At 42.1% G+C, this 17755-nt stretch overlaps 1 protein-coding gene across 2 annotated transcripts in view; it reads left to right on the forward strand.

Annotated features, from left to right (window-relative positions):
• The first annotated feature begins 4177 nt into the window (after nt 1-4177).
• Nucleotides 4178-17755, forward strand: part of Olah (oleoyl-ACP hydrolase) — a 28781-nt gene continuing 15203 nt past the window's right edge. The window contains exons 1-4 of one of the 2 annotated variants that reach the window (XM_059263587.1): nt 4178-4913; nt 5346-5619; nt 6634-6732; nt 10889-11019. In XM_059263587.1, the coding sequence (XP_059119570.1) occupies nt 6701-6732; nt 10889-11019 (163 nt within the window). In that variant the 5' untranslated portion in view covers nt 4178-4913; nt 5346-5619; nt 6634-6700. The remainder of the gene's footprint in view (nt 4914-5345; nt 5620-6633; nt 6733-10888; nt 11020-17755) is intronic. The other variant, XM_059263586.1, reaches the window with a different exon arrangement.

Below are 17755 nucleotides of genomic sequence, written 5' to 3' on the forward strand. Positions count from 1 at the left end.
AGGAAAGGAAAGGAAAGGAAGGAAAAAAGAAAAGGAAGGCAGCCTGTCATCAGCAGGATTGGCTCTGAGGGCCCCAGGTTCCTCTCTTTTGTCTATTCTACCTGCTCTTGCTTACAGCCTTCTTTTTCTGCCTCCCAATGAATGGCTTGAAATATATTTCCCCTCCCCATGTTTACTTAGAATAAATTTCAACTGGAAATTGTTTTTTCCTTCTGGAGCCTGTTTGTGGTCTTGTGACTGGCCTTGTGGCCACACCCATGTCCATCTTCTGCTTATCCAAACCTCAGTGCTCGCTCGTCCGAGTTCACCCGTCTTACAGGAGAGCAGCAGGTGGTTGTGACACTTGCTCACCATCTTGAATTCTCATCCTTAAGATCAAGTCCAAACCTCTTAATGTTCAGGGAGGAGAATGGGGCCAAGCGTGAGGTCTGGAAAGCTTTGTGTAAAGCCATACACAGTTAGTGTGTGAAAAAAATTGAGTTAACCAAGAGGAAGAAGAGGAAATATGGACACCTACTCACCCCAGGCCAACCACACAGACTATGATGTAGATTTCAGATGCTGATGAACCATGTGATGCAGGAGCTTCTACTTGTAACAGAGCTTGCACAGAAAAACAAAACAAAACATATTATACAAAGGAGGCAAAAAAAATGCATGCTGTACAAATGAGCCAAGCTTATGCTGAGGTAGCTTTAAAGCCCTAATTCTTTGTATACCGGGGGCATCTTGAGCTAACCCTATTCTCTTTGCTATGACCTATTTTCCTCACTGGGGAGCACATTTTTCCTAATGAGTTGTCCTTGCTTCTTCTACTGTAACTATCTATCTCTACTCCAATTTTTTTATTCTAGAATTCAAGAACCAGAAGTTCACACTGTACCATTATATCAGCCAATATCAACACTATGTGCTTTCCAAGTTATTATAAGAATTCAGTTGACGTGTCTGTAACCATCTTGAGTCATTAACATGGTTACTTGGAGTAACTGGTTACTTCCCCCTGTCTAGTTTCACAGCACAAAATCATCAAAGTGAGATGTGGACCTTCCTGACAGTCAGGAGTTCTGAATGTTAGAATCATAGATGGCTATTTTTACTTTTTCCAAAATGTCAGGGCTTATTGAGTAACAATAAGGTAGGCTGTTTTCATTAGCCACAACTTGCCAAGCAGTCCTGGTTTCTCTGCCAAATGGCCGTTGGCAGTCACACTTTATCACAATCTTTATGGCTAATATAACTCTTAGGCCATCTTACACAAGGAAGGGATTATGCTCATTCCAGAAGTCAAGTAAAAAGATCAGTGCTAGATATGGGATACTTCCCTCAAGCTGTTGGTGAGGTGTCTCAGAGGACCTCAAAACGACACAGGCTGGTGCTGTCGCTCTCCTGGACAAGGCAGGATGGCTGCATTCACAACTTCACAGCAGCTGTGGTCGCCTACATAAGACTGCGCAAGATCAGACCCACCAGCATTCGAGCCTAGAATGGGAAGGAGCTCAAGAGCACCCAGTCCTAAGTGAGGCTCTGTGGACACTTAATGGCTTCTGGGAGGAAGGAGAGTTAGTTTTCATTAAATTAACTCTTGGACTACGTAATCCACAACATGCAGTACTATGTATGCATCTGTAGGTCACGGAATGACTACAAACAGGTTAAGAAGGCCACAGCAGAATTCAAAGAGGCTTTAGTGGAGCAGAGGGCTGAGACTAGATAAGATGTCAGCAAACGCAGCTGTTACAGATCCAAGCCAGGAGGTTGCAAGTTTGAACTGAGCATCAAGGTTGAGTTGAGTTGAAAAGGCCAAGTGTAGAACCGTGGAGTCCCCAGGAGCAGAGGGCAGGTCCGTAGAACCATGGAGGTGATGTGCAGGACTGGATCCAGACAGATAAACAGGTGGCAGTTTGAGAAGACCACATTAACAATGGAGACCAAGCCAAAGGTGAAGTCCACAAATGTGGCACCTGAATGTACACTCCTCCCACCCCAGACATCCACACACAAGTAAATAAATGTAATTAAAAACATAAATGGGCCAGGCGGTGGTGGCGCACGCCTTTAATCCCAGCACTCAGGAGGCAGAGGCAGGCGGATCTTTGTGAGTTCGAGACCAGCCTGGTCTACAGAGCGAGATCCAGGAAAGGCGCAAAGCTACACAGAGAAACCCTGTCTCAAAAAACAAAAAACAGGGCTGGAGAGATGGCTCAGAGGTTAAGAGCACTGGCTGCTCTTCCAAAGGTCCTGAGTTCAATTCCCAGCAACCATATGGTGGCTCATAGCCATCTGTAATGAGATCTGGTGCCCTCTTCTGGCCTGCAGGGATATGTGCAGACAGAACACTGTATACATAATAAATAAATAAATCTTTAAAAAAAAAAGAAAGAAAAAAAATTAAATGACCTAGGGAGGTGCCTCAATCTGATAATAACTTCCTTTCATTTTTTATTTTACTTATTATTATTACTGTGTGTGTATACACGTGAATGTGTACGTAGGCTTAGTGTGCCACAGTGGCCATGGAGAGGTTAGAGGACAACTTTGTGGAACCATTCCTCTCTTACCTTTCCATCAGTTCCAGGGACAGAATTCAGGTTTAAACCTGATCTTGGCTTGGGCGTTATATCTCTTTTACCCACTTTATGTTTCTTCTTCCTTTCCCTTTTGACTGACTAAATATTTTTCTCTTCAACTTTTGGTGACTTGTCATCTTTTGTTATTGTTTTGAGGGCTTGCTTTAGAAATGGAAACTTACAAACTTACCAAAGTCCAAGTATTTTATAATGTAGGGAGAGCTCTTTCTTCACGTACTGCTGACTTATATGTTGGATCTGATATTTTAAATGCAACTTAGACTCAGTACACATTACAATTATAGTTTATGCTGTCATTGTCCTTAGTCACTCAGTTATTTACCACTGTTCATGTCTTTCATTCCTTCATGCATCTCACATTGTTCCTGAGTTACTTTGCCTTCAGACCAGTCTTCCACTTAGTGACAGTCTAGTTTCCACTGCTGTGAAAATGTTTTTATATTGGCTATTTTTTTTGTTTTATTTATTTATTTGTTTGTTTATCCTTTCAAACAAATGTAATTTTCTTTTTTAATTCCCCCAATGTTCTGTTCTGTTACATTTGCAGTCAATTTTCAATACTTCACAATTTTTCTAAACTACGATGAAAATTATAAATCATATTTTAACTAGCATCATTTTGTGTAGACAGTGGTTTACTCTTCCATGTGTTTATTTTAAATTTTTTCTTTATTATTAAAATTTCGTATAGATATACAATGAAATATGACCACCATAAATGGATGATTCTCTCCCACCCTCCAGTTCCTGAATACCCATCAGCCACTTCCCAAATTACAACACAGAGGCTATATTAATTATAAATGCTCAGCCAATAGCTCAGGCTTGTTACTATCTATCTCTTACACTTAATTTAACCCATAATTCTTATCTGTGTTTAGTCATGTGGCTTGGTACCTTTTCTCAGTATGACATTCTCATCTTACTTCTCTGCATTTGCCAGTGACTCTCTGACTCTACCCTTTTCCTTCCCATCATCCTTAGTCTGGTCACCCATCTATACTTCCTGCCTGGCTACTGGCCAATCAGCATTTTATTAAACCAATTCAAGCGACAAATCTTTACAATGTACAAGAGGATTATTCCACAGCAGACCACATCTGTCCCCCATCATTTCCCCTCTTCAACTCTCCCTATATTCCAACATCTCCCTCTCCCGACTTCATGTCTTTTTTGTTGTAACCCACTAAGTCCTGTTAGTCTTCCCATATGTGCATGGCTGTGGGACCAAGCATGGGAACAACAGAATCCTACCAGTTACTCAGGTTTTTAAAAGACATTTTTGCTGGGTCTGAGAATTCCATGTTGTCTGAGATTCTTTTGTAGCTGAGTGCTAAAGCACTTAACATTAGCAAGGCCCTGGGTTTACCACACACACTCACACACCCATGTGGTTCTCTTTTGCTTGAAAATTAACTACTTTTTATTTCTATGGCTCTTCTACATTGCTAGCAGCTTAACTGCTGCTCCTCAAAGATAACATCTGTACCCTGTGTCCTGTTCTCGCCTCCTCTGTTCATTTTACCTTTGTCAATATCCTTTGTTGGTTTCGTCTTCAGTTTTCCTGCTGCACAGATGTAAGCAGATTTCCTTCTTGTCTCTCTTAAAATCTGCTAGGCACGGTTCACTTTTAACCTGGTGTCATGTATCAGTCCTCGTCAAATCTGAGCTCTGGCTTCTTGGGCACAACCCACCTGCCTTTGTTCCTCCACTGTGGCCGCAAACAAATGTTTAAGGGGTTTCCCTTAAAGAGAATCTTTTTTGCTTTGCCTTTGGATCCTGACACTCTTGAGAAATGATGCAGCCAATTTGACTTTAGGAAAATATTTGTTAAGTCATAAATTTGAGCCCCGAGGAACGCTTGATCTCCTCAAAGATAGCTGGTCACAGGCTCCTTTGCTTGGGTTTTTGCTTTTGTTTGGAGATCATCTTTCCCTCTAGCTCTGGCTAACTTCACACTCGCAATCATTGTACTTCAGTTTCCTGTGTGCTGGGAGGGCAGGCAGGCACCATGCCAAGCTGCATTTTGCATTGTTATCTAAGGAGCAAAAACTTCCTCACAGAGTCAGTGAAGGCCTAGTGAATTATCAGGGTGAGTCATCTGAGACCTTAGGATGACTGAGTCCTTACAGATAAAAGGCTAGCTCTCTGCCTTCTGTGAGCAGGCTCTCTGTTTATCTCAGTGCCGTCCTGTCTGCCATAAGGAGCATAGCTGAAGGCTGAGTCTCAGTTCCACCCAACATTCCTGAGGCTCACCACTGAGGCTGTGAATTAAACCATAGTCTTAACATAACTGCCAGGGATTCAGGGGACTCCTACGAGGTAAGTCATTTAAAAATCCTTACAAATTATGCGTCATTTATATGTTGATAAACTACAGTAATCTTTATGTTCTTTACTGAATGAGGGAAGCTTAAAAGATTAGGAGTTTGATGTGCTGGCATTATCTGAGTCTTATGCTAGCATTACTGGAGTCTTAAGGATAAAACCCAGGGTTTCAGCAGCCCAGACAGGTTAGGCTGTATCACTGTGCCAACTAAAGCAACAGTGAGAACTGAGTGATGTTGAAAGGCGGAGGACGGAGATTCCACTCATGTGAACCAAAGGGATCCAGTGACCCCATGTCCACCTTCAGGGTGCAGACAGACTGTGGTGTATAAACAAAGGAAGAACTGGGGCAGGGGAGAGGCATGGTAACAGGGAGTTCTGGTGAGGGTGCTTGTTCACGGTCTCCGTTCTGGTTCTTCTGGACAGTTCCGAGAAGTCACTGCATTTGGCTGAGCAGACCAGCTGGCTCCCTTGAGATGATTGCAGCTGCTTCCCAGTAGTCCTGACTGGCATCTAGTTCTCCTCCATTGGCCACCATCTGTCTCGTGGGCTTTGCTGGTTCTGATACCCACAGACTTCTGGTTTCAAACAATGACTCTTGCTGCCTTCAGCCTTGGAGGGAAATAAAGTGGTTTTGTTCGCCACAGATTGTAAATGGACACCCTGAATGGTTAATACGGTTAAATGCTTATGCAGCCAGGTGGGTGTAGGACCCAAAGGAAAGAAGGTAGACACAAAGAGAAGGCGGAGGTGCCAGGTTTTCTGTTGTGGTGGTTTTTGTTTGTTTTGTTTTGGTTTCGTTTTGTTTTTAGAGACTAGGTTTCTGTATGTAGCTTTGGCTGTCCTGGAATTCACTCTGTAGACCAGACTAGCCTTGAACTCACAGAGATCCACCTCCCGAGTGCTGGGATTAAAAGTGTGAGCCATCACAGCCTGGCTGTTGTTTTGTTTTTTCTTTTTTAAGATTTATTTATTTATTGTGTATACAATGTTCTGCCTGCGTGTACACCTGCAAGCCAGAAGAGGGCACCAGATCTCATTGATGGTTGTGAGCCACCATGTGGTTGCCGGGAATTGAACTCAAGACCTCTGGAAGAAAAGCCAGTGCTCTTAACCTCTGAGCCATCTCTCCAGCCCCGTTGTTTTGTTTTTTAATCTTGTTTTTAGTTATCTTGTGGACCCAAGTAGTCAAAGTATCAGATCTAGTAATAATTTTCCCTCTACTCCTTTTAAAAGAATTCCTAACACTCTCTTGCTGTTCAAAAAGGGCAAAACTTTGTAAATACCCAGACAGCTAAGACATCCATTTTCAAAACAAGTATCTCTGCTCCCACTTCCCAGTAGGTTCCAAATGTTTTCCATCTACTGACCTGGGCACTGTTTAAACTGTTCAAAAGGATGAGTGTCTGCCTTCATGGACATCACCTGAAAGTCCGGTTCATGTTTGCAGTGATGGCCGTCTGTACACAGAGGCCACGAACACCAGGCTGCTGTATGCTGTCCTGCCTCTGATCTGTCTTCCCTTCCTTCCTCTTCTTCTTCTTCATACATTTCCTCCTCCACATCTTCCTTTTCCTCCTTCTTCCCCCTGCTCTCCCCCTCTCCTTCACTGTCTTTTAAAAGCAGGTTTGGGAATGACCACCATAGTCAACGTGTTGAAAGGAATTCCAGTCACTCTGTGCACATAAAGCTTATTGGAGATTTTTGTGCCTAGGGGCGAGTTGAGTTCAAGAAGGACACAGCAGATTGCTGAGAACAGCAATTTCTAATCAACTCACAGCATGGAGACAACAGATTACAACAAGAGAACCAGGTAGGCTACTTCTGGGAACTCCTGGCTCCCCTAACAGCAGCTTTGGTGCATCAGCACCCGACTTGGTCAGATTGCCTTGTTAGGTTAGAGAGACTCATCACCGAAATTGAGTTTGGTGCCCAATGCCTTTAGTGCAAGATGGTACCAATTACTTGTATATAAAATGCTACTTACTTGGGGTTTCAAAAACTTACATTTAATGAATGAATTGATTGGTGATTGTGTGTGCCACTGTGACTGTGCGGAGGTCAGAGGATAACCGGCAAGCGTTGCTTTTCTCCTATCATGTGGGTCCCGAGGATCAAGCTCAAGCCATTTGGCTCGCTGTCAGGTGCCTTTACTCACTGGGCCATCTTGCTGGCCCCTTGGCAGCATTTTTGTTTTGTTTTTTGTTTTTTGTTTTTTGTTTTTTGTTTTTTGTTTTTTGTTTTTTGTTTTTTGTTTTTTGTTTTTTGTTTTTTGTTTTTTGTTTTTTGTTTTTTGTTTTTTGTTTTTTGTTTTTTGTTTTTTGTTTTTTGTTTTTCGTGACAAATTTTCTCTGTGTAGCTTTGGAGCCTTTTCCTGGAACTCACTCTGTAGCCCAGGCTGGCCTCGAACTCACAGAGATCTGCCTGCCTCTGCCTCCCGAGTGCTGGAATTAAAGGCGTGCGCCACCACTGCCCGGCAGCATTTTTTTAGTTAAATTGTATATCTGGCTTGCCTGAAAAACCTACAGGGTTTGGAAGAACACACTAACGTAAAGCACCCATTCTTGCCCCAACCCTAAGCCAAAGCTTCTCAGATACGTCCCCTACTTCCTGCCACTTAGTGACATTGATGGTGAGAATGCGGGGAAAGGGTTAATAGACAAAGAGCTTTACTAATGAGCAGGATCCGTGCTCTGATTCTGATTTATCACTAACCGGTTTGGTGACTTAATGTCTTTTTCTTTCTTTCCTTTTTTTTTTTTTTTTTCTTTTTGGTTTTTTGAGACAGAGTTTCTCTGTGTAGTTTTGATGCCTGTCCTGGATCTCGCTCTGTAGACCAGGCTGGCCTCGAACTCACAGAGATCCGCCTGCCTCTGCCTCCGGAGTGCTGGGATTAAAGGTGTGTGCCACCGCCGCCAGTCTGACTTAGTGTCTTTGAGTCTCATTTTTGTCAACTGTTAAGACATAACAGATAACGAGCGCCTAAAACTATGAGTGGGACTTTTAGTGCTTTGCTTTCACAGTTAACTAGTGAGGAACCTCAGGTATGGTCTTCTGTGGCAGGAGGTGTACTTAGGATTGAAGTAGGAGTCTTCCTTTCCTCTGCTGCCTTGATCACTACACTGTACAAATGGAGTCAATACTTTCTCTGGTCACTCTCAACTCTAAAGTTGTAGATGATTTAAATAAAAACATACAGAGAAACCCTGTCTCGAAAAACCAAAAAAAAAATAAAAATAAAAATAAAAATAAATAAAAACATACAAGGAAGAGAAAGAGAATGTGTATTCAGTTGTCGGTGGTCTTTGGGTCTTTAAAGTGGCAAGAAGAGGCTGGATGTGAGGGGCATAGGGAGAGCCTCCTCAGGGTGGGAGTGCTTCCGTAGTCTAGGCTCAGTCACACGGGGACCAGCCATTGGCTCCACCCTCTCATGAGAGCTTGGCCATGGGGTCATCATTGGTATTAGTGCCTCATCATAGTGAATTCTGGAGATTGACATTGATTTAAACCAATTAATGGCAGGCCCTGTCCTCACCGCTGACCTAGAAATCATGATTTTACTTTTAAAAACTAGGGAGTCAAAAGTTTGGTTCCTAATTTTGTATTAGTAAAGTTGTACTATTTTTCAAAGACCCCCCCCATGCTCTCAAATTCATAGATAATCTTGTCCTAACACATTTTTTTTGTCTATTAGAATATATATAGTTAAATCATTAGATGGAATCTTGACTTTAAAACAATTTTTTTTTAAGCTGGGCATGGTAGTGCATGTCTTTAATCCTAGCACTAGCCTAGTCTGCATAGTGAGTTCCAGGACAAGCAGGGCTACATAGAGAGACCCTGCCTCAAAAAGCCAAATAAATAAATAAAATTTAAAGAATTGTTAGACTCAGTTAGTTCTTCTAGAATCTTCTACAGCCCCCAAAAAATTAGAATCAGAAAAGTCGTCCCTTTCTTCTGTAGTTTTTAACTGAGTTGAGGGCAGGCTCCATAGAAGGTTTTCATCCCTAGATCAAACAGCTTTGGGATTTTTTTTGAGATGCTGTGTGTCTGGGAAATTCCTATCCAGGGTCCAGCTAGTCTCTGTGAGTTTGGTGCAGATGGGGTTGATGAGTGTGAACACAGCTCCAGGAACAAATGTTCTTTCTCAAAGGGAAAAACTTTGATCTAACTTTAAATGCTCAGCTATAAGTCAAGAAATGTTTCTTGGCTGGGAATGCAGCTCAGTAGTGGAGAGTTTGCCCAGCATGTTTGAGGTCCTAGGTGCAATATCTGACAAGTCTCAATACAAAAAAATTTTTTTTCTTTTAAAACTATCTTTACCCCAAAGAAACTTTCACCCGTGACCATGTATTAAGTGTCTCACAGTATGCATGTTCTCAGTTATTTTATTATAAAGTTAAAAGTCTCCTTATGAGAACAGAGTATCTAGAAAGACCTCAATCTGGTTTTTTTGTTTTTGTTTTTTTTTTTATTGTTGTTGTTATGGGTTTTGGGGAGGTTTTTTGGGTTTGGGGTTTGTTGTTGTTGTTGTTTTGCTTTTTATCAAGATCAAATGTCAAAACATAAACTTAAAGGAGGAAAGATTTGACTGGGGGCCTGGCGGGGTGTCTCAGCAGTCAAGGGCACTGTTATTCTTGCAGAGAAGCCAGGTTTGGTGCTCAGCAGATAACACTCAGAACCTGACTCCAGTCCCAGTAGCTCTGATGCCCTCTCCTAGCCTCTGTGGGGACACATACATGCAGGAGAAACATTCATTTGTATTAAAATCATGTTTTTTTCAATCCATAGTCCTTGAGTCCTGCTGTGTTGGTCCTGTAGAAAAGTGGACATGCCAGGGAATGCATGGCAGAGTAAAGGCTGCTTAGTTATAGACCCCTTAGGAGGGAGGAAGAGGGAGAGGAAAAAGGCTGAGAAAGAGCAGGTCAAAACTCCAAGATCCCCTTCAGTGGAATACGCCTAATCACCTCACTTCCTTCCACCAGTTCCCACTTCTCAAGTGTTCCTCCAGCTCCCAATAACACCATCAGTTGGGGACCAAGCTTTTAATACATGAATTGTGAGGGACACTTACAATCCAAACTATAATACTGATACTTTTTAAAAAGACAAAACAGACTTAAAATCATTATCATATGGCTTATGGTTTCTCATTTGGGACGCTTCCATATCTTTGTAAGAAACTTAAGGATCAATTTGGAAACTTGCCAAGAGAGGTTTACATTGTGGAGAATACAAATACATCCATACAGGATGGCTATTTAAAATCGATTTTTAAGATCAGTTGTTTTTAATGCTGGATCTTGGTATAAAATTTCTAATGACATCATGCACAGATTCAATAGTATTTGTTTATCAAACACTTAAAAAAGAGTAAAATTTTGCCAAGCAGCGGTGGCGCACACCTTTAATCCCAGCACTCGGGAGGCAGAGCCAAGCGGATCTCTGTGAGTTCAAGGCCAGCCTGGTCTACAGAGCTAGATCCAGGACAGGCACCAAAACTACACAGAGAAACCCTGTCTCGAAAAACAAAACAAAACAAAAAAAAGAGAGTAAAGTTTATGTTGTGGAAAATTTGTAGATGATTTGAGAAGTGTCTCAGTAACGGAGACACTGAGAGTGACGCCCATGAAGTGTTTGATTAAAACTATTTCCTCAGCTGTGGAAGAAGGTAGGTCTGAGTTAATAGCCATATCATTTTTATTGGACACACAAAACACATAGACACTTCATCATTCCATCTGTGTCTCTAGGAGTTCCATCTATGTCCCTATGAATTCAAATCGTAAAACATACTATTCAAACCTTTGGGGCCTTGTTTCTTGGAAAAGAAAGTAATTTCTTCATATTTGAACACATGCACTGTGTAGGTAAATTGAGAATTATCATTAAAACGCACCTAATTCAATTTTGAACTCTTATCGCATATTCGTCATGTAATGCTAAATATATTTGAATTTTCCTCCTAGGAATGAAAATGTTTTGAACTGCTTGTATCGAAAGCCCGATGCAATTTTTAAGCTGATTTGCTTTCCCTGGGCCGGAGGCGGCTCTGCTCATTTTGCCAAGTGGGGTCAAACAATTAATGACTTACTGGAAGGTATGTTGACGTTCATCCTAATCTAAGTAAGTTAACAAGCCCAGTAGCAGCCATGTAGAGAAACTTGAGTTCATTAGGTTTCCTGGACTTGTGGACTTCTAACCTTTATTAAACTGGGAAATTTTCAGTCATTATTTCTTCAAAAATATATTTTTCACCTGTCTTCCTCCCCTATTATTTTTGATATCATGGGACGTTGCACCATGGGTCACCGACGCTCTTCAGTGTCTTGGGCCACCTCTCCATGCACTTCCATTCACAATCACTGATCTGACTTCTTAGGGTTCTCGGTGGATTTTATCTTGCAGCCCCATCTTCTCGGTTCTATTTTCCCTCCTGTGATTTCTTCCTAAAACAATTCTTTCTTTAATTGGTCTAGATTTAACTGTACAATGTGGCTCCACTACAGTGCTTCCCTACACGCGAACAATGCTTTGATCATGTCCCAGCCCCTTCTCACCCTCTCTTAGTCCTCCACCCTCTTTCCCTTTCCACAGCACTTATAGTTCCCACTTGCTTTTGTGGGGGGTCTCCCATCTTCAATCCCACATATTAGAGGAAGCGTAGGGTACTTGTTTTCCTTAATACATTAAAAAATGAAGTGTTTCTGCCTTGCAAAGGAAATGAGAGTCAACCTATTCTCTCTCTCTTTATGCGTGGGCATGTGTGGGCAGAAACCAGAGGTCAGAGGGTAACTTGCAGGACTCAGCTCTCTCTTTCCACCATGCGGGTGTGGGGGATCAAACTCAGGTCATCAGACTTGGTGGCAAAGGCCCTTACCTGCTAAGCCATCTTACCCGAATGTTGTCATTTACAGGAGAATGTATGGAGCTGGAGACTCTTGTTTCCTTTGAAGTGCAGGAGCACTTTATTTCAATGCAATCCCATTTGTCAAATTTCCTGTTATTTACGGAGGTATTAGAGTTGCATTAAGAAAGTTATATTTCCAAAACTTCACACACATGCAGAGTTCCAACATCATTACCAGTGTTCCTTTGAACTGTCTTCCTTGCTCCATTCATCTGTTTATGTACGTATTCTTTGAGATCATTTTTCTGCAGTAGACTTTGAAGTATTTGTCTGGCACACCGTCTTAGTCAGGGTTTCTACTGCTGTGAAGAAACACCGTGACCACGGCAACTCCTATAAAAGAAAACATTTAATTGGGGCTGGCTTACAGTTCAGAGGTTTAGTCTGTTATCATGGCGAGAAGTGTGGCAGCATGCAGGCAGACATGGTGCTGGAGAGGTAGCTGAGAGTTCTACATCTTAATCCATAGGCAACAGGAAGTGAACTGTGTACTGGGTGTAGCTTGAGCACAAGACCTCAAAGCCCACTTCCACAGTGACACACTTCCTCCAACAAGGCCACACTTCCTAATAGTGCCATTCCCTATGGGCCAAGCATTCAAGCACATAAGTCTGTGAGTCTATGGGGGAGGGGGGCATACCTATTCAATCCACCACACATTCCAACTATTTTGATACATTTTTATTTCATTGCTGAGGGTTACAAGCTTTTTCAAAAGTCAGATTGCCTTGCCTTTCCTATTTATTCAATTTCTGCATTGTAATTAGGCATCTTTTGGTATGTGTGTTACTTTCAGTTTTAGGTCTCAGTCCTCATTGCCGTTCAGAGCAGACAATGTAGATCTCAATAATGACAATTGAGAAACAAGGCTGATATCTAAATGTGACAGAAAAATAACTAAAGACATCAGCTACATCTCCAATAAGCAACTGGGGGGAAAGAGTGAGGATAATTCTCAAGTGAACTAGGAGTTTAAAAATTAGTGAAGGTGAAAGCATTAATAATTAAATTAGAAGAGAAATGGAGATAGGGAAAAGAAACAAAAGGAATCAAGGTGGGAAAGATTACAAACTGAAGGTGTAAGAAATAACAGTGAGGGGGCTGGAGAGCATGCTCAGGAGTTAAGAGCTGCTGCTCTTCCAGAGGTCCAGAATTCAATTCCCAGCAACCACAGGGTAGCTCGCAACCATCTGTAATGAGATCTGGTGCCCTCTTCTGACATGCAGGTGTGCATGCAGAGCACTCACACATAAAATACAAGTAAAAATTTTAAAAAGTTTAAAAGAAAAAGAAATTTCTGAATTTAAAGAAAGAACCGTGAAGGGAAAATACAGTAAAAACAATACAGAGCCAGAGGGGGAAAAAAAAAAGCACATTATTACTCTTTTGCTGAAAAGAAAGAGGGTTTGGATGGCATGCCTTTCCCAGCCAACATCTCTTTGAAGTTTACTTGGTGTAGGAGGCACACAAGTTAGAGCGGAAGGACTGTTGCAGACTGTTTTCCACCCTGCTGAGGTGTGCACTGTCGTGACAGCTAGGCTGTTCCTGCCAGAGTTCTCCATATTTATTCCCACAGAGCTACCAGGGTTGTGTAGGGGCTGCCTCGGGCTGTTGTCATTAGCCAACATGGAGGACCAATTACTTGGGTTTTGCCTGACAGCATCAGCACTCTGCTTTTATGGTCATGGGAGTGGAAAACGCCCAAGCACTGTGTTTCCACTTGCACTCTCTGGGACTCTGAGGAACCAGGTTCTGCTGATAAAGCAGGGACAGACTTGTACTCTCAGGTCCTGGCCATGCTATTCTCAGTTCCAACCCTTGCTCCATTTATGTGCCGTTAGCCTTGATCCCCTTCCCAGAGGTAAGGTCCCAGGCCCCACCTGTAAGCACCTTCTACTCTCCTCTCAGCTTGGTCCACACTTCCCAAAGCAGAGTGTCTAAAAGGCAGTGTGGAGATCACAACCAGTCTCCTGAGTCTTGGGCTATCACCCACTTACCTAGTGGAGAAGAGTGGCTTTGGTACTTGAGAGATATATATACCCAGGGGCTCCTGCTGAAGGATTTGCTGGAAAGACTCTTAGAATGTTCTTCATTGTAGTGTCAGTGGGCATGCTGGAAGCACAGGGAACCTTTGCAGGTCCTGTTGCACAGGTCACAGATACTCTCTCCTAAACTACATTTTACAGACTGTGTACCCATGCAGGCTTCTTTTTCTTATTTGCTAATATCTCACTGGGGAAATGTCTCTTCCCTCTCTACCACGCTGTCTGATGTTAGACTCCTCTGTTCATTGTAGAGATCTGAAGTTTCTGGGGCTCACCTAGTCTGTCTGTATCGTTTGCAATTATACTCCTGTGCTGTTCCATGCTACCCATCCTCCCTATAGCTATGCACTTTCTGTTATCACTCAGACTTGTGGAGATTCGGGTATGTTCTGAGTGTCTAGAATCTGCCATCTTCTCTCTCTGTAAATTCCTTTCTAAAAATAGATAGATAGATACATAGATACATAGATAGATATAATAGGTAGGTAGATAGATAGATAGATAGATAGATAGATAGATAGATAGATAGATAGATGGATGTATACGTACATGCATACATACATACATACATACATACATACATACATACATACATAGAAAGATAGGAGTCTTGTTATGTTACTCTGGACAGCTACTAATTCATGATCCTACTTCCCATCCCTCTGAGCGATGAGAATTACGGATGTGAATCACCATGCCTTGATTACCTATACTTTGTTCTCCTTTTGTTGTTGTTTTTGAGACAAGGTCTCACTATGTAGCCTTGGCTGGCCTACAACTCACTATGTAGATCAGGCTGGCCTCAAACTCATTGGAATTCACCTGCCTCCGCCACGCCTGGCTATTACCTCTATCCACTTAATATCTTGACATATTTAGTGTAGTCAAATGATTAAAAAGATAGGTGAGAAAGTTTTATGTTCTTGCTGCAATCTTGCCCTTCTAATTTAGGATTCTTTATGGTTCTGTGTTGCAATTTTGTACTCTGGCTCTGTGGGAGTGCCAACATTTCTGGCTTTTTGTTCTCTTAAAGGTAGGTCTCAGGAGCTGGGCAGATGGCTGAGTTAGAGCACTTTCCTTGCAAGCTAGGACCTGAGTTTTATCCCCAGAACACATCTACAAATACCAGGCTTTGTGGTACACACCGGTAATTCCAGTGCTGGGAAGAAGAAACGGCAGGACCCCTGAGGTCCACAGCAAGAAAGTCTAGGTGAGACCCTGTCTCAGAGGAGGTCGATCAAACTGCTGAGGATGACACCAGAAATGGTCCTCCGGCCTACACACACACACACACACATACATACACACACACACACACACACACACACACATACACATACACACATACACATACACACACACACATACACACACACACATACACACACACATACACACACACATACACATACACACACACATACACACACACACACACACACACATACATACACACACACACACACACACACACATACACATACACACATACACATACACACACACACATACACACACACACATACACACACACATACACACACACATACACATACACACACACATACACACACACACACACACACACACACACACACACATTTAGAAAGTACACTTCAGCCAGGATTGAGAAGTCTGCACTGTACAAAAATCACAGACACAGCTCTAATCCATGAGAGAACTGGAAAAACTCGGTTCCTTTGTTACAGAATTCTCAGCCCTCCTTTCCTCGCTGTTCCCAGATGCCTGAACACTGATCTGTGTGTAGCTTCTGTTTTTAATAAGTGTTGATATACTACAAGGTACTTCTCTTTAAATAACTGGTATTTTAAGCTCTCATGCAAATCTATTTTGTAGGTCATACATGCATATTCCCTTTCATATCCTCTACCCTTGTTTTCCTCCGCCAACCCCATTAACACCTTTGTCCCAGTAGGTAATTTTACTGCTGCCACGGAGACATGTATGATTTAGATACATGTGTGGTTTTACATATCTACACAGAACAAAGAATCACAAATAGGAGAAAACATACACTATGTGTCTTCTGAGACCGGCTGAATTCATTGAGCATGATTATCCCCAGCTGTATCCATTTTCCCACAAACAATATGACTTCACACTTTATGGGAAATGTTCCCACTGTGTGTATAGACCACGTTTTATTTTCCGTTACTCTTTTGCTGAACACCCGGGTTGGTTCTACAGTTTTTCTGTTGTGAATGGCGCTGAAAAATACACTGATGTGTGAGTGTTCCCGTGAGGGGTACACTTGTAGCCCATGGGGTACACGCCCAGGAGTGGGACAGCTGGAACCTATTTACACAGCTGGCGGGCTGTCAACCAGTCCAGTCAGTTAGGAAGACAGAATGAAGTTTTTAGAAAGTCCTCAATGGCCACAAGCAGAAGGCTGGTCATATAAGGAACTATCAGGCATTTCACATATTACATTTTGGCATATTTAGATTATTTCTTTATTTTTGACTAAGGTCTCTGATTTTGTATTTTAAAGGTAATTTAAAAGACTATTGTATTTTTAAAATGTATATAAGTGTTTGCCTGCATGTAGGTATGTACACCGTGTATGTACAGTTCTCATGGAGGCCAGAAGAGAGCATCAGATCTCACATAGTCCTCAGGCACAGTGTGGGTGCTGGTAAACAAACCTGGGTCCTCTGGAAGAGGAGCAAAGCCACTGTGTCTGCTGCCTCAGGTACTTCTGAGAAAACACAAGACAAATTCACTTAAAGACCTCCAATGTGTCCTCTCTAACGCATCTATTGTACCCCCTCTTTCTTCTAAAGTGACTCATCCGCCTAACCCGACCTGCCCTTCTTTGCTTAAATTTCACAAGTTAATAAATCATAAAATAAATGGCAGACAAATTCTTTGCCATTGGAAATTGTAGCTCATTCCAAATCATAAAACAGGCTCTAACAAGTGAGAAAGTCTTGCAAAATTACATATTGACTCTCAGTGTTAACTTTCTCAGCTGCAGGAGGCTTCGGCCTGGGCTTCCTTCTCATGATTCTGCTTCCACTTTGTGGGATTTTCTGTGATATTTTTTCCCCTCACTATGATGAGTGGTCACAGATGTTCTGTGACTGTGAATATATACATTCTCTATATCAAGTAAAATTTTATTATTTAGCTACAAGATTTACATTGTCAAGTTTATCTTTTTCTCCATTTCACATGTGAACTCTCAATGGTGTACTTGTCTCTTTTTCTTGCACATCCTGTATTTTTATGTTACAAAAATGAATGCAGTGAATAGACATTTGATGTAGCTAGAGTTTTCCTGACTGGCCCACAGTCAGGACAAATCTCTGACACCCGCCAGTCCCACAGCCACTCAGACCCAACCAAGTAAGCACAGAGACTTATATTGGTTACAAACTGTATGGCCATGGCAGGCTTCTTGCTAACTGTTCTTACAGCTTAAATTAATCCATTTCTATTAATCTATACCTGGCCACATGGCTCGTGGCTTACCGGCATCTTCACATGCGGCTTGTCATGGTGGTGGCTGGCAGTGTCTCCCCACCCAGCTTCCTGTTCTCTCAATTCTCCTCTCTGTTAGTCCTGCCTATACTTCCTGCCTGGCCACTGGCCAATCAGTGATTTATTTATTGACCAATCAGCAACACATTTGACATACAGACCATCCCACAGCACTTCCCCTTTTCTTTTCTTAAAAAGGAAGGTTTTAACCTTTACACATCTCCAAAGTTAGCTTGGTATATTTGGGAATTTGGGCGTAGCTTCTCTTACTACTTCCTGCTGGAGGGGGGCACTGTATCTTATGGGGACACAAAGAAAATTTTAGGATTATGGAATAGTCCATGAGGCTGTATTGTCTGAGCCAGTTGCCTTGAAAC

Source organism: Peromyscus eremicus, chromosome 5 (assembly GCF_949786415.1).
Source record: "Peromyscus eremicus chromosome 5, PerEre_H2_v1, whole genome shotgun sequence".
Taxonomy (NCBI): Eukaryota; Metazoa; Chordata; class Mammalia; order Rodentia; family Cricetidae; genus Peromyscus; species Peromyscus eremicus.